At 39.4% G+C, this 14,516-nt stretch overlaps 1 protein-coding gene across 4 annotated transcripts in view; it reads right to left on the bottom strand.

Moving 5' to 3' along the window:
• Positions 1-12,567, bottom strand: part of LOC101011989 (protein spire homolog 1) — a 95,673-nt gene extending 83,106 nt beyond the window's left edge. For 3 of the 4 annotated variants that reach the window (XM_009192342.3, XM_009192340.3, XM_009192343.4), the window contains exons 1-2: positions 12,307-12,566; positions 411-536 (exon numbers count right to left, since the gene is read on the bottom strand). In XM_009192342.3, coding sequence (XP_009190606.2) covers positions 411-536; positions 12,307-12,435 — 255 coding nt within the window. In that variant the 5' untranslated portion in view covers positions 12,436-12,566. Of the gene's footprint in view, positions 1-410; positions 537-12,306 lie in introns of all 4 variants that reach the window. The other variant, XM_009192339.4, reaches the window with a different exon arrangement.
• Positions 12,568-14,516: the final 1,949 nt, after the last annotated feature.

Raw genomic sequence — 14,516 nt, 5'->3', positions numbered from 1 at the left:
TAAAACAAATGATCAGATGTGAGTGTCACCTCTTTTCTGAGCCTTTCTCCCTTTCTGGTAGAGGTCCCAACATATTTCAGAATGGACAGAAGAGAAAGAGGGGTGGAAAGCAAGTCACATGGGAATGGACTGAACTAGTTCAGTAACATCTATTTCCATTTTTGCAAGGAATCTGTATGAAAATCTGTTTAAACGGTTCACACTGTTGATATTCTAATAGAATAGATTTAATTTTACCTAAGTTGCTTCTTTCCTAAATGACTTTCAGCACTCATCTAAAGGATGGTAATAAATCTTTTAAAACAATAGAGTGGACAATGTTGAAAATTTAGGTTTCTCTTCCAATAAATATCAAATGCATGCCAAGCCAATCAAACAGTGCCAATAAATATCAAAGCAGTAGTACTCACCTCCTTTGCACTCTTAATTTTGGTTAGAAATGTATGGAGCTCCATTGTTTCTGCAAACAGTGCACGACATACTGCCTGATAATGATTTGGTGCATCTGATTCAGTAGGGAGATGAGCAGCACACAACTATAGAAGGGGAAAATAAAATAATGGTGCTTCGTTAATATTTGGGGTTTTTTTCTGTACCTAAAAACAGACACGAACAGAGCGCAGTGGTTCATGCCTGTAATCCCAGCACTTTAGGAGGCCAAAGCAGGTGGATCATGAGGTCAAGAGTTCGAGACCAGCCTGACCAACATGCTGAAACCCTGTCTCTACTAAAAATACAAAAATTAGCTGGGCGTGGTGGCACATGCCTGTAATCCTAGCTACTCAGGAAGCTGAGGCAGGAGAATCGCTTGAACCTGGGAGGCGGAGGTTGCAGTGAGCGGAGATCATGCCACTGCACTCCAGCATGGCTGACAGAGTGAGACTCCATCTCAGGAAAAAAACCCCAAAAAAACAGACACACCCCTACATCTGTATTTTCATACTAGACAGCCAGGCAATTCCCATCATCCAGGGCTTCATGTACCACAAGACCATTGTAAAGTCTACACAATTACATGGGAAAAGTGGTCCACTAACTAACAGACCCAACAGCACAGATGAGTTTACTAGAATTAGCTTCTAGTAAATTTGAAAATGATAGGACATATGTAAAAGTTTTGGTTGGGAACAGAAAGGGAACCACCATTTACTGTGTACTGATGATGGCTCCAGTTTTTAAACAGTTACCATTTATTAAGCAATTATCATGCCAGCTACAGTATCTGACATGTCATATATATGACATAATACCATTTACTCTTCAATGTAATGCTGAATTATCCTCATTTTATGGAAAAAGAAACTGAGGCTAAGAGAGTCACATGACTTGACTGTCCACAGTCACATGGTTACCATGAGGGAGAAGGAGAATTCAAACACAGTCAGTCCCTAAGGGGTTCTGAAGCCAGGCTCATTCCAATACATGTTCAATTTTGTTCCGAAGCCAGGCTCATTCCAATACATGCTCAATTTTGTAACATAGTTAAATAAAAAGCATGTCAACAAAACATGTGGTTCTGAAGCCAGGCTCATTCCAATACACATTCAATTTTGTTCTGAAGCCAGGCTCATTCCAATACATGTTCAATTTTGTTACATAGTTAAATAAAAAGAATGTCAACAGAACATGTGGACCTCAGGGAAGCTGCCTCATCAGTAGATGGGGAGTGGAGGAAAGAGGGCAGAGGGCAAAGTAAGGCCACGGGTGCTGCCTACAGCCCTGATGTCCTTTACCATACATAGTTCACAATAATCCTCATACAACTACTTGTGGGTAAAATGTGCAACTTAATATTATGCAAAGCAATTTAGAAAAATCAAACACCACTGAGTGTATCAGACTGGAAAGACATCCTATTAAGAGGCCCATACACAGGAATAATTTTATCTTTCTATAAAATAATTTTGTATCCACGTACAATCATTACATTTTAAAGCACTTCATTTGCACTAACAAGCTGTAAGTTCTCTTAATTTCTTACTACAGTCAGCAAACGGGACACTAATACAATAACTAAAAATATACATCTTATTTTTAATAATTTCTATTAATTAAAGAATAAATGACATTTGTAGTTTGTAATATCCTTAATAATGTGGCTTTTTGTTTTCATGTATAGTAAGCATCTTATACAATCTAATAGATCACTATCTTTCATAAAATACATTCTCAAGAAAATATCTCTTGTATGAATAGGAAACCTTCTTCACAGTACCAAAAAAAAGCTAAAAACTGATTTATCCGGAAGCATTAAAAGCAGAAATCTCACAAGTTTATTACTCACAGAGCCACTAATAAACATATATTTTTTGCTCAATTATTTTTGTATTTAGAAAACACCTTGCAATACAGAATTGCCATTCAAGGTAATGAAAGACAACTACTAAGGCTTTACCTTATGTAACTTACCCTCATCTTATATTCCAGTTACATAATGAAATGCCATAAAGCCACTGGGTTTCAAAGTTTTCAAATGCTATCCACAGTAAGAAATAAATTTATATATATTTACATATTATACACAAACACATGCATATGTGCATGTTATACATACAAAAGCTTCACAAAACAAAACTTGCACATTCACTGTTGGGATTTCACAACCCATTCACTGGTTGTAAACTGCAACTGTAAAAACACTGGTGTAAAGGTAATAGCTAGGTCTAAAGAACACTTTTTAAAATACATATGATAATCCTACACACAGACAATCTAAAGTGATACTACTAGAGTTAATAAGCAATTTCAGCAGTTGCAGAATACATGATTAACACACAAAATCAGTTGTATTTCTACACACGGCCAGAGAACAATTGGATAATGAGGTCAAGAAAATCATTCCATTTACAATTGCATCAATTGTAAGGAATTGCTAAGGAATTTTGCTAAGGAATTTGCTAAGGAAATTTTGCTAAGGAATTTTGCTAAGGAGGTGTAAGACTTATACACTGAAGAGTACAAAATATTGTAAAAGAAATTAAAGAACACCTAAATAAACAGAAAGACATCTTGTATTCATACGTTGGGAGACAATATGGTGAAGGCAACAACATTACCCAAAGTGATCAACAGATTGAATGCAATCCCTAACAAAATCCCAACAGCTTTTCTTTAAGAAATGGAAAGGCTGATCCTAAAATTCACATGGAATTGCAAGGGGCCCCTTGCAAAAACCCAATTTAGAGATCAGGAAACTGAGATTTAGACCAGGTAAGTAATTTGCCCAAGGTTACACAGCTAGTCGATGGCAGAAACGGAACCGAAACCAGGTAGTCTGACTTTGGAGCCCAAGTTCTTTTCCATTCTACTCTAAAATAAATGTAATTAGCTTTATATTAAAGAGAATAATGTTCTTAAAGCACTTAAAGCATAGAGCATGGTATACAGTAAGCATGCAACAAAATCATTTTCATAGTTACAGAAAAGGGACATCAGGAGTTGGGAGACAAAATTAGGTTATATGACCTTGGACAAGTTATTTAATATTGCTGGGTTTCCATTTATCTCTAAAAAGAGAGGACGGGTTTATGTAACCTGTTCTATAAATCTGTCTCTCCTCTTGGCTCCACTATAGACTTCTAAATTAAACTGAAATGCTGAGGTTTTTGAAGGATCAGTCTTGGATCTTTGGGTATCCTCTGCTTACTGTAGCTGCCCTTGTCTAGTCTAATGGCTTTAAATGCCACCTGTAGGCTGGTAACTCCTCAATCCCTATTTCAGGCCAGCCCTTTAATGCTGAAAACGTATGGCTATATACTTAGCATTTCCACTCAGAAGTCACAAAGACAGCTCAAACAACTCTAAAAGTCATCCTTTTTTCCCCCATTAATATAGGGTCTTGCTATGTTGCCCAAGTTGGTCTTGAACTCTTGGGCTCAGGCAATACTCCTGCCTCAGCCTCCTGAGTAGCTGGGATTACAGGTGTGTGGCACCATGCCCAGCTGAGAGTCATTCTTGATTATTATTTTTTTTTTTGAGACGGAGTCTTGCTCAGTCGCCCAGGCTACAGTGCAGTGGCACGATCTCAGCTCACCGCAAGCTCCGCCTCCCGGGTTCATGCCATTCTCCTGCCTCAGCCTCTCGAATAGCTGGGACTACAGGCGCCCGCCACTATGCCCGGCTAATTTTTTTGTGTTTTTAGTAGAGACGGGGTTTCACCGTGTTAGCCAGGATGGTCTCGATCTCCTGACCTCGTGATCCGCCCATTTCGGCCTCCCAAAGTGCTGGGATTAGTGAGCCACCGCGCCCGGCCAATTATTCTTTATTCCCATACCACTCATATCCAATCCATCAGTGAGTCGTCTTGTTTCTACCTTCAAAATATACCACCTGACAGCTCTCTACTTTTCTCCATCTCCTCCACCATCATCACAGTCACAGCCACCATTTTCTTTCATTAGAGGACTCCTAACTTCCTCTCTCACTCATCTACACGGTTCTCCACTTGACAGGCAAAATCTTTTATAAATGTAATTTAGATTATGTTCATCCCCTGCTTAAAAGCATCCAATCATTCATTCAAACAATACTCACCAAGTGCCGACTACGTCCCAGGCACTGTGGCAGAAAGAAGACACAGTATTTGATACGGTTTGGTTGTGTCCCCACCCAAATCTCATCTTGAATTCCCATGTTTTGTAGGAGGGACCTGGTAGGAGGTAACTGAATCATGGGGGCAGGTCTTCCCCGTGCTGTTCTCAATGACAGTGAATAAGTCTCATAAGATCTGATGGTTTTACAAGGGGGAGTTTCCCTGCACAAGCTCTTTTTTGCCCTGCTGCCATCCATGTAAGATATGACTTGCTCCTCCTTGACTTCCGCCATGATTGTGAGGCCTCCTTAGCCACATGGAACTGTGAGTCCATTAAACCTATTTTTCTTCCCGGTTTTAGCTTATGTCTTTATCAGCAGTGTGAAAAAGGACTAATACAGTATTGAGCAAGTCAATGTCCTCTTCCTCTCAAAACTAGTAATGGGTATCTCAGACCCTTAAACATACACACACACACACACACACACACACAAAAACACACGTTGGGAATAACAGCTACTATTAAGAAAAATAGGCCAGGTGTGGTGGCTCACGCCTGTAATCTCAGCACTTTGGGAGGCTGAAGTGGGTGGATCACCTGAGGTCAGGAGTTTGAGACCAGCCTGGCCAACATAGTGAAACCCCGTGTCTATCAAAAATACAAAAATTAGCTGGACATGGTGGCGGGTGCCTGTAATCCCAGCTACTTGGGAGGCTGAGGCAGGAGAATTGCTTGAACCCGGGAGGTGGAGGCTACAGTAAGCCGAGATCACGCCATCACGTCACTGCACTCAGAGAGAGAGAGAGAGAGGAAAGAGAAGAAAGAGAAAGAGAAAAGAGAGAAGAAAGAGAGAAAGAGAGAAAGAAAGAAAGAAAGAAAGAAAAGAAAGAAAGAAAGAAAGAAAGAAAGAAAGAAAGAAAGAAAGAAAGAAAGAAAGAAAGAAAGAAAGAAAGAGGAGAAGGAGGAGAAAAAGAAAGCAGGTGAGAGGTAGAAAATGAGGCCAGTGGTGGGGAGGGGCGATAATCTGGAAAGACTGGTCAGTAGGTGGCACCAGAGCGGAGAGCTCAATGAAGATTGGAGTGAGCCATGCACAGACCTAAGAAAAGAATGTCCCAGGTATGGGAGGGCCAGTGACTCCCACGGAACTTAAATCCCAATCTCTTCTGTGTTCCTCAAGTCCTTCATCATCTATAGCTCACACCTACCTCTCAAATCCCATTTGTGGCTCTTCTTGCCACTTTGTTTTGGTAATCCTAGACTTGTTTCTTTAAAACACACCAATCTTTTTGCTGATTCTTCACCCTCCAGGTGTTGATTTCAATGTCACCTGCTTAGAATGTCTTCCCCGTTTGTCCTTTCTAGATGCACTACTCACCTTTAATTTCTCTGTTACTTTTTTTTTGAAATGGGGTTTCACTCTTGTTGCCCAGGCTGGAGTGAAGTGGCGTGATCTTGGCTCACTGCAACCTCCACTTCCCAGGTTCAAGCGATTCTCCTGCCTCAGCCTCCCAAGTAGCTGGGATTACAGGCTCACACCACTATGCCTGACTATTTTTTGTATTTTTAGTAGAGACAGAGTTTCACCATGTTGGCCAGGCGGCTGGTCTCAAACTCCTGACCTCAGGTGATCTGTCCACCTCGGCCTCACAAAATGCTGGGATTGCAAGTGTGAACCACTGCACCTGGCCTCTCTGTTACTTTTTAATCACTGCATTGTGCATTTTCTTCTTAGCAATTATTAGGATTTAAAGTACAGTAGTTCCTCCTAATGCACAGTTTCACTTTCCATGGCTTCATTTACCTGTGGTCAACTGCGTCCGAAAATATTAAATGGAAAATTCCAGAAACAAATAAATCCTAAGCTTTAAATTATATGCTGTTCTGAGTTGCATGGTGAAATCTCACACTGTCCTGCACTGTCCTGCCCGGGATGTGAATCACCCCTTTATGCAGCATATTTGCTCTTAGCCTCAAGCAATCTACCTGCCTTGGCCTCCCAAAGTGCTGGGATTATAGGCATGAGCCACTGAGCCTGGTCTGCATCCAGGCATTCGTTATTATTCAGTTTATTTCCATTGTGATTTCCTCTTTGACTCTTCGGGCATTTAAAAGTAGTTTCTTAATTTCCAAGTATATGTGGAAATAACAAAATCTTTTTATTATTCATATCTGGCTTAATTCTACTATGGTAACAGAACATCTCCTATGTAATTTTAACCCTTTGAAATTTGTTAAGACTTGCTTTAGGCCAGGCTGGGTGGCTCAAGCCTGTAATCCCAGCACTTTGGGAGGCCGAGATCGGCGGATCATGAGGTCAGGAGATCGAGACCATCCTGAGCACATTGTGAAACCCCGCCTCTACTAAAAAAAGGAAAAACTAGCCGGGCTGGGCGGCGTGCCTGTAGTCCCAGCTACTTGGGAGGCTGAGGCAGGAGAATGCATGCGGAACCTGAGGAGGAGCCTGCAGCTGAGATCCCAGCCACTGCACTCCAGCCTGGTGACAGAGCAAGACTCCGCCTCAAAAAGACTTGCTTTAAGTCCTAGAATATGGAGAAATTTTTAAGTGTTCCATGTATACCTGAAAAGAATGTGTACTCTGCCGTGGATGGGTGGCATGTCCTATTAATGTTAAGTCAGGTTTGTCATTCTCATTGTCTAAACATTCTATATTTGTACTGATACTAAGAGAGGTATTTTAAACCTCCCACTATGGTTGTAAATTTGTCTACTTCCCCTTTTAGTTTTGATTTATTTGTTTGAATGTTGTTCAATGCTACTGTTATAGGCTATGTTATTAGGTGCACATAAATTTATGAATGCTATTTCTCCTTAGTGAATTGAACTTTTTATAAGTAAGCATCCTTTTTTATCTCTAGTAATGCTTTTTGCCTTTAGGTCCATTTTATATTAAAATAATATCTGTGATACTTTTCTTTTGGTTAGAATGTTGTATTTGTCCATTCTTTTACTCAAGCTTTCTATGTCCTATTTATAGTGTCTACTCTGTAAACAACATATGACTGGATTTTGTATTTTTAATGTAGTATAAAAATCTGTGTCTTTTAAAAATTAGAGTATTAGGCTAGTACAATCCTCAGAAATACAGTGTGAGCCGTGTATGTAGTTTTAAATTTTCTAGTAGCCACATCAAAAAAAGTAAAAAGAAGCAAGTGAAATTAACTTTGATTATAGATTTTAGTTAACCCAATACAATAATATACATTATTGTAATACTTCAAATTATAGCCAATACAAAAATTATTAATGAGGCTTTCTTTTTTTTTTTTTTCCAAGATGGAGTCTTACTCTGTTGCCCAGGCTGGAGTGCACTGGCGTGATCTTGGCTCACTGCAACCTCTGCCTCCCGGGTTCAAGTGATTCTCCTGCCCCAGCCTCCCGAGTAGCTGCAATTACAGGCATGCACCACCATGCCTGGCTAAGTTTTTTGTCTTTTTAGTATAGACGGGGTTTCACCATGGTAGTCAGGTCTCTAACTCCTGACCTCAAATGATCCGCCCACCGCAGCCTCCCAAAGTGCTGGGATTACAGGCACGAGCCACCGCACCCGGTCAACGAGGCATTTTACATCCTTTTTTCGGTACGAAGCATTTGGAATCCAGCATAGATTTTGTACTCTCAGTCCGTGTCAATTCAGACGAAACACATTTCAAGTGACTAACAGTCACATGTGGCTAGTAATTACTGTATTGAGCAGTATACATTTAGAATATTCACATTTAATGTAATCACCAATATATTTCGGTGTCCAATTACCATCTTCTATCTGTTTTCCCTGTTCTATATTCCTTTTCAATTCTTTCCATCTCTTCTTTTGGATTACCAGTAATTTTATTAGCTTCACCTGCCCCCTTCCCTATTGGCCTGATATTTACAAATTCTTTTATTTATTTTTAGTGGCTTTTCTAATAAAGGTTAGGCTTTAGTGGCTTTCTTAATAAAGGTTAGCACTAATAAATTAGTGCTTTAACCTCTTCCCAGTCAATGCCGAGGTCTTAGAACACTAACTCCACTTACTCCCACACAATTTTATGCTACTGTTATATATTTTAATTCTAAATATATTCTACATCATGTAAGACATTATTATTTTTTGCTGTTAATATTCATTTAGATTTGTTTTCATGTTTCTTTTTTTTTTGAGATGGAGTCTTGATCTATCGCCCAGGCTGGAGCGCAGGGGCACAATCTTGGCTCATTGCAACCTCTGCTTCCCAGGTCCAAGCCATTCTCCTGCCTCAGTCTCCCAAGTAGCTGGGATTTCAGGCATGCGCCACCACGCCCAGCTGATTTTTTGTATTTTTAGTAGAGATGGGGTTTCACTATGTTAGCCAGGATGGTCGTGAACTCCTGACGTCAAGTGATCCACCTGCCTCGGCCTCCCAAAGTGCTGGGATTTCAGGTGTGAGCCACCGTGTCCGGCCCATGTTTAATTTTCTTTGCTCTTCAAATCTTTTGCATCTCCTAATTTCTACCGGAGGTGGACTGCCTCCTGCCTGACGTATACTAATTTCCACCGGACGTGGACTCTGCCTTCTGCCTGACGTATACTAATTTCCACCGGACGTGGACCGCCTTCTGCCTGACGTTTTAGTCAAGGTCTGCTGGTGACACATTTTCTGTGTTTGTCAGAGAAGATATTTTGCCTTTTTAAAAAATAAACAAAACAGAACAAAACAAAACAAAAAAAGATCTCACTGTAACACCCAGGCTTGAGTGCAACGGCACCATTACTGCCCACTGCAGCCTCAACCTCCTGGGCTCAAGTGATCCACCCTGGCTGATATTTTACCTTTATTGTTGAGACATTATACTGGATAAATAATTCTAGATTTAAACTCTGAAGCTGGCATTCCACTCTAACATTACTCTTCCCCTGACTTACTTTTTGAAACGGGCACTGGAATGCCTGCCCAATCTACCTCACAGTGTTATCATCAGGCTCCAGTAATAGAAGGGGGATATAAAGGCATTTTTCAACTACAATGTACCATATTAAAACACAACAAATTAATAGATTAGTTGGAATAAAAGACTATCCAGGACAAAAGTTACACATTAAAGAGGATCTTGCTTGCTAAGAATTGAAAACAAATTGTTTCGAGTTCTTAAACATCCCATTATTTGTATCAATCAAACTTAGTTTCACATTTCTACTTCAAACAAGGAGAGTTACAATTCTTCAGATAATTCTTGTCTTCTCTTCCGACAAAGTAAACAATGAGTCAATTTATGAATTGAGGTTTTCAACCTGCTAACCAAACCACAAACTCATATCTGCACTATATGATGAGGAATCATGGGTTTTATAGTATTTTAAAATGTCCATTTACTTGTAAAATGTTTCAGCAATTATTTTTCTTCTCATTCAGCTACATGGAACACTTAGAACAGTTACAGATGTGGAGAATTTTACGGGTCAGTTTTGATTAGCATGGAAACCAAGAAACAACAGGTAAGGTTGTGATATTCTCCAATAAAATTTCTAATAGAATCGGTAATCTTCAGTTTTCCTTCAATCTATAAAACCTTTAAAAATTTTTCTTTCTTTCTTTCTTTTTTTTTTTTTTGAGACAGAGCCTTGCTCTGTCACCCAGGCTGGAGTGCAGTGGTGCGCTCTCGGCTTAATGCAACCTCCACCTCCCAGGTTCAACAGATTCTCGTGCCTCCGCCTACTGACTAGCTGGGACTACAGGTACACGCCACCACACCTGATTAATTTTGTACTTTTTTTTTTAGTAGAGACAGGGTTTCCCCATGTTGGCCAGCTGGTCTTGAACTCCTGGCCTCAAGTGATCCACCTGCCTCGGCCTCCCAAAATGCTGGGATTACAGGCATCAGCCATCATGCCCAGCCTTTTTTTTTCTTTTAAATAGAGACGAGGTCTCATTATGTTGCCCAGGCTGGTCTCAAACTCCTGAGCTCGAGTGATCCTCCTACCTGGGTCTCCCAAAGTGGTGGGATTACAGGTGTGAACTACCATGCCAAGCCAATAACCTGTCTTCATAAGTACCCTTTTAACTATTCATTTTTCATATAACGATAGCAGTAAGTTAGGGAACCACAGTAACTCAAATTAAAAAATAAAAGGTATCCCTTCAAACTTCTAAATATCCAATAATTTTTTATAAGTTAAGATATTTAATGTCATTGAATAAAAACTTTAAAATTGCAATTACTCTCTGGACCTCATCTTCCAAACCTGTAGTTTAAGACAGCAATCTGGCTATGACATGTTACATTACTGGTGTCAGGGCTGATTTTACAGATCTAGTTGGTTAGGTAGGTGTTCCTTTCCTCTTTCACCACTTCTTATGCATACTTCCGCCAACATACACACCACCAAAATACTGTTAGCTCACTTTCAGATGTATGAGTGGTTTTGCTTCTTAATGTAAAACCTTTTACTCTTCATGTTTTCAATCACTATTTATCAATGGTCTTCCACAGAACAAGCAGGTCATTTGTGGTCTGCAGAAAGTTTAACTGGCCTTTAAGTATGTTTACATATTTTTTAAAAATAAACCTTAACATCTAGAAAACATAAAATAAATAAAACACATCAAATTTCTATTTGTTTGTGTATTATATGTATTTTATGTGTATAGCCTGTTGATTTAAAATGAGAAGCACTACACATCTTAAAAGAACTAAATAAGATATCCGAATTTCTTAAGAATAATAACTTGTATGGTTCTTTACAAAGTCTTTGAGAGTTGTACCATCGAAGGAGGCCTAAGGAACGGGGCACTCAGCACACTTGAAAACTACCATTGTCACAGTGCCTCTATATTCCTGTCTCTGAAACGCTTTATGAAAAGCTGGAAAATAAGAGATACACCATTGACACTGCTTATAAAACCTAGTAAATATCATATGTAAGTATATATATCATATATAAGTATAAAACCTAGTAAATATCATATATAAGTAACTGAAAACAGAATGCTTTTATGGTTAATTTGACAAATATGTTTGATGTTAATCTCTGCACATTTGGCATGGTAGATTTTATGACCTTCAAGTACACAGCAAAATTTAAAAGAGAAAAATTAAGTATAACCAACCAAACTTGCTTCATTACATATAAATACCACTAGGTAAGTCAAGAAAACCTAAAACAATCAGTTGTTATACTTGAGATGCCAAATCTTCATGTAGGTAAGTGGATCACAGTTGTTATTTACTCTAGAAAAAGGCCATACAGAGGTCAACTGAAGACATAATGCCCAGTCAAGCTGACACATGATATGCAATGATAAGGGGCATATAATATCTAAAAGCGGTTTCTTGAGTTATGATTCAATCACAAATGTCCATGTTCAGGCTGCTGACAAGTCTGGGAACTATTATTAAATGCGGAATCACCATTCTTTCTTTACTATTTTTAAATAAATACAGATATGTGTCAACCATTCAATTTTTAAAAAATAACAGTCTGGACACAGTGGCTCATTTCTGTAATCCCAACACTCTGGGAGGCCAAAGCAGGAGGCTCACTTGAGCCCAGGGGTTCAAAACCAAGCTGACCAACACAGCAAGACCCCATCTCTGCAAAAAATTTAAAAACGAGCCAAGTGTGGTGGCATACACCTGTAGTCCCAGCTACTCACGAGGCAGAGGCTGCAGTGAGCCATGATCCCACCACTGTACTCTAGCCTGGGCGACAGAGTGAGACCATCTCTCCAGCGGGAAAAAAAAAGAAGAAATAGTAACTCTTGAAAAAAAACAAGTACTGCATAAAACGCTGCCTTACCTTCATGACATCTCTATACGACCGAATAGCTGAGATTTTCCTCTTTTCATCTTCTTCATCTTCCGGGCCTTCTTCTGCAGCCTCATAGCCCTCATCGTTGCTGCCGTCAGCTTCTACCGTGTTGGCCATGCGATCGATGAGCTGCTCTAGGGGAGGGCTTAATTCCCTTTCTTCATTTTCCTTCAAACCATAGTCCAGTGCTTTATAAATAATAATTCCCAAAGATTCAATGACCTAGAAACATTTAAAAAAGTGGTTAGTTGAGATGACTGAAGAGCTTTCTAGGACTAATTGTGAGGCATAAAATGGTTAGTATGATTTTTTTCCCTCAAACCAACATACAACACATACATAAACCCTTTTTATGTTCTCTTAGATTTACACTTTGTGTTAAAAATCTATATTTGCCATTCATTTATAAAATATTAACCGAGTTGATTTTCCACATGTCCAAAAGGTATTTCTGAAAACAGATATAGTTATCAAAAAATATATCCTCTCAAAACTCTTATCCCAATGTTTATCTATTTAGATATTCACAGACATCCCAAGTATCTGAAAGACTGAAAACTCAGTTATGGGTAGCAATTAACTTAAGCCTAAACAACAACAAAAATCTGTTATATCCATATACACACACTTCTCTAGTTCCATTCAATCACTGAAAACACATCTCTCTCAGACGATGCAAACAAATGAGAGACCTTTTGCAAACCCTGAATTTTCAAGGTAGCTCACAGATATTCCTCCCTACCACCCACCTCCATCAATATTGCTACCGGGCAAATGAATCTCACGTATCAACAGTAGATACACCACTGTTGCATACCACCTTGACAACTGCTCCAGACTTTGGCCAATGCAGGAAATCCCACTTTATTTCTCAATACTGCCTTTCTGCTAGTAAACAAAAAATCACATATAAAACCTTTTAATTTTATTGTTCTCTCTCTCTCTCTCTCTCTCTCTCTCCAAAGAACACTGGCAGCCAGCACGGTGGCTCATGCCCGTAATCCCAGCACTTTGGGAGGCTGAGGCGGGTGGATCACTTGAGGTCAGGAGTTTGAGATCAGCCTGGCCAACGTGGCCCATCCCTACTAAAAATACAAAAATTAGCTGGGTGTGGTGGCGTGTGCTGGCAATCCCAGTTTCTTGGAAGGCTGAGGCAGGAGAATCGCTTGAACCCGGGGAAGTGGAGGTTGCAGTGAGCTGACACTGCACCATTGCACTTCAGCCTGGGTGGCCGAGCAAAACTCTGTCTCAAAAACAACAACAACAACAACAACAACAACAGGCAATGAAGCCAAAGAATTAAAATTAAAGCCTGACTTTTACAACACTAGCCAGCTGCCTCAGGGCAAATCATTTTAGTGATGACTTTTCTCATCTGTTAAATGGGGATGTCAATGATACCTACATTTACTAAGATTCTGTTAAGACTATGCATGGAAGTACCTGGTACAGTATCCGACTTATTATAGGGATTCAATAATGTTCTCACTGCCCTCTCCTTCCTTCAGCCCACTCTTTTCCAATGTTTATCAGTTACTCCCAAAATAAATACACAAAATCATTCATTTTCATTATTTCATTTATAGCTGGTAATACCACATTTTAAAAAAAGTACATCACGAATAAAAAATAAAGTCAGAAGTTTCTAACAAGTTAAACATAAAAGAATCATTGACTGTAGCCCTTAAAAGCACTCACTCATTCAAAATTCTCTACAAAAATTCAAAAATTCTCTACAAAATCTGAAATCTACTTTACCAATGAAATAATATCTTCTCAATCCTAGCATTCAAAATGAGTATCATGCTTAAAAATTCTTAACTTCTAAGTGTTTAAACAATACTGTTTAAAAATATTTCTTACTGAAAATATGTAATATTTTCACTGGTTTTTATGGTCTGACCTGGCACTGTAGCCATTCTTTTCTTTTCTTTCTTTTTTTTTTTTTTCTTCTTTTGAGACAAGGTCTCACTGTCACCTGGGCTGGAGTGCAGTGGTACAATTACGGCTCACTGCAGCTTCAACCTTCTTGGGCTGAGGTGATCCTCCCACATCAGACTCCCTAGTAGCTGGGAAAACAGGTACACACCACGAGGCCTGGCTAATTTTTTTTGTAATTTTTTTAGAGACAGGGTTTCACCATGTTGTCCAAGCTGGTCTCGAACTCCTGGACTTAAGCAATTGGCCTGCCTCGGCCT

Source organism: Papio anubis, chromosome 19, assembly GCF_008728515.1.
Source record: "Papio anubis isolate 15944 chromosome 19, Panubis1.0, whole genome shotgun sequence".
In the NCBI taxonomy this organism is placed as follows: Eukaryota; Metazoa; Chordata; class Mammalia; order Primates; family Cercopithecidae; genus Papio; species Papio anubis.
The sequence above is the reverse complement of the archived record's forward strand: the minus strand, read 5'-3'. Positions and strand labels throughout refer to the sequence as shown.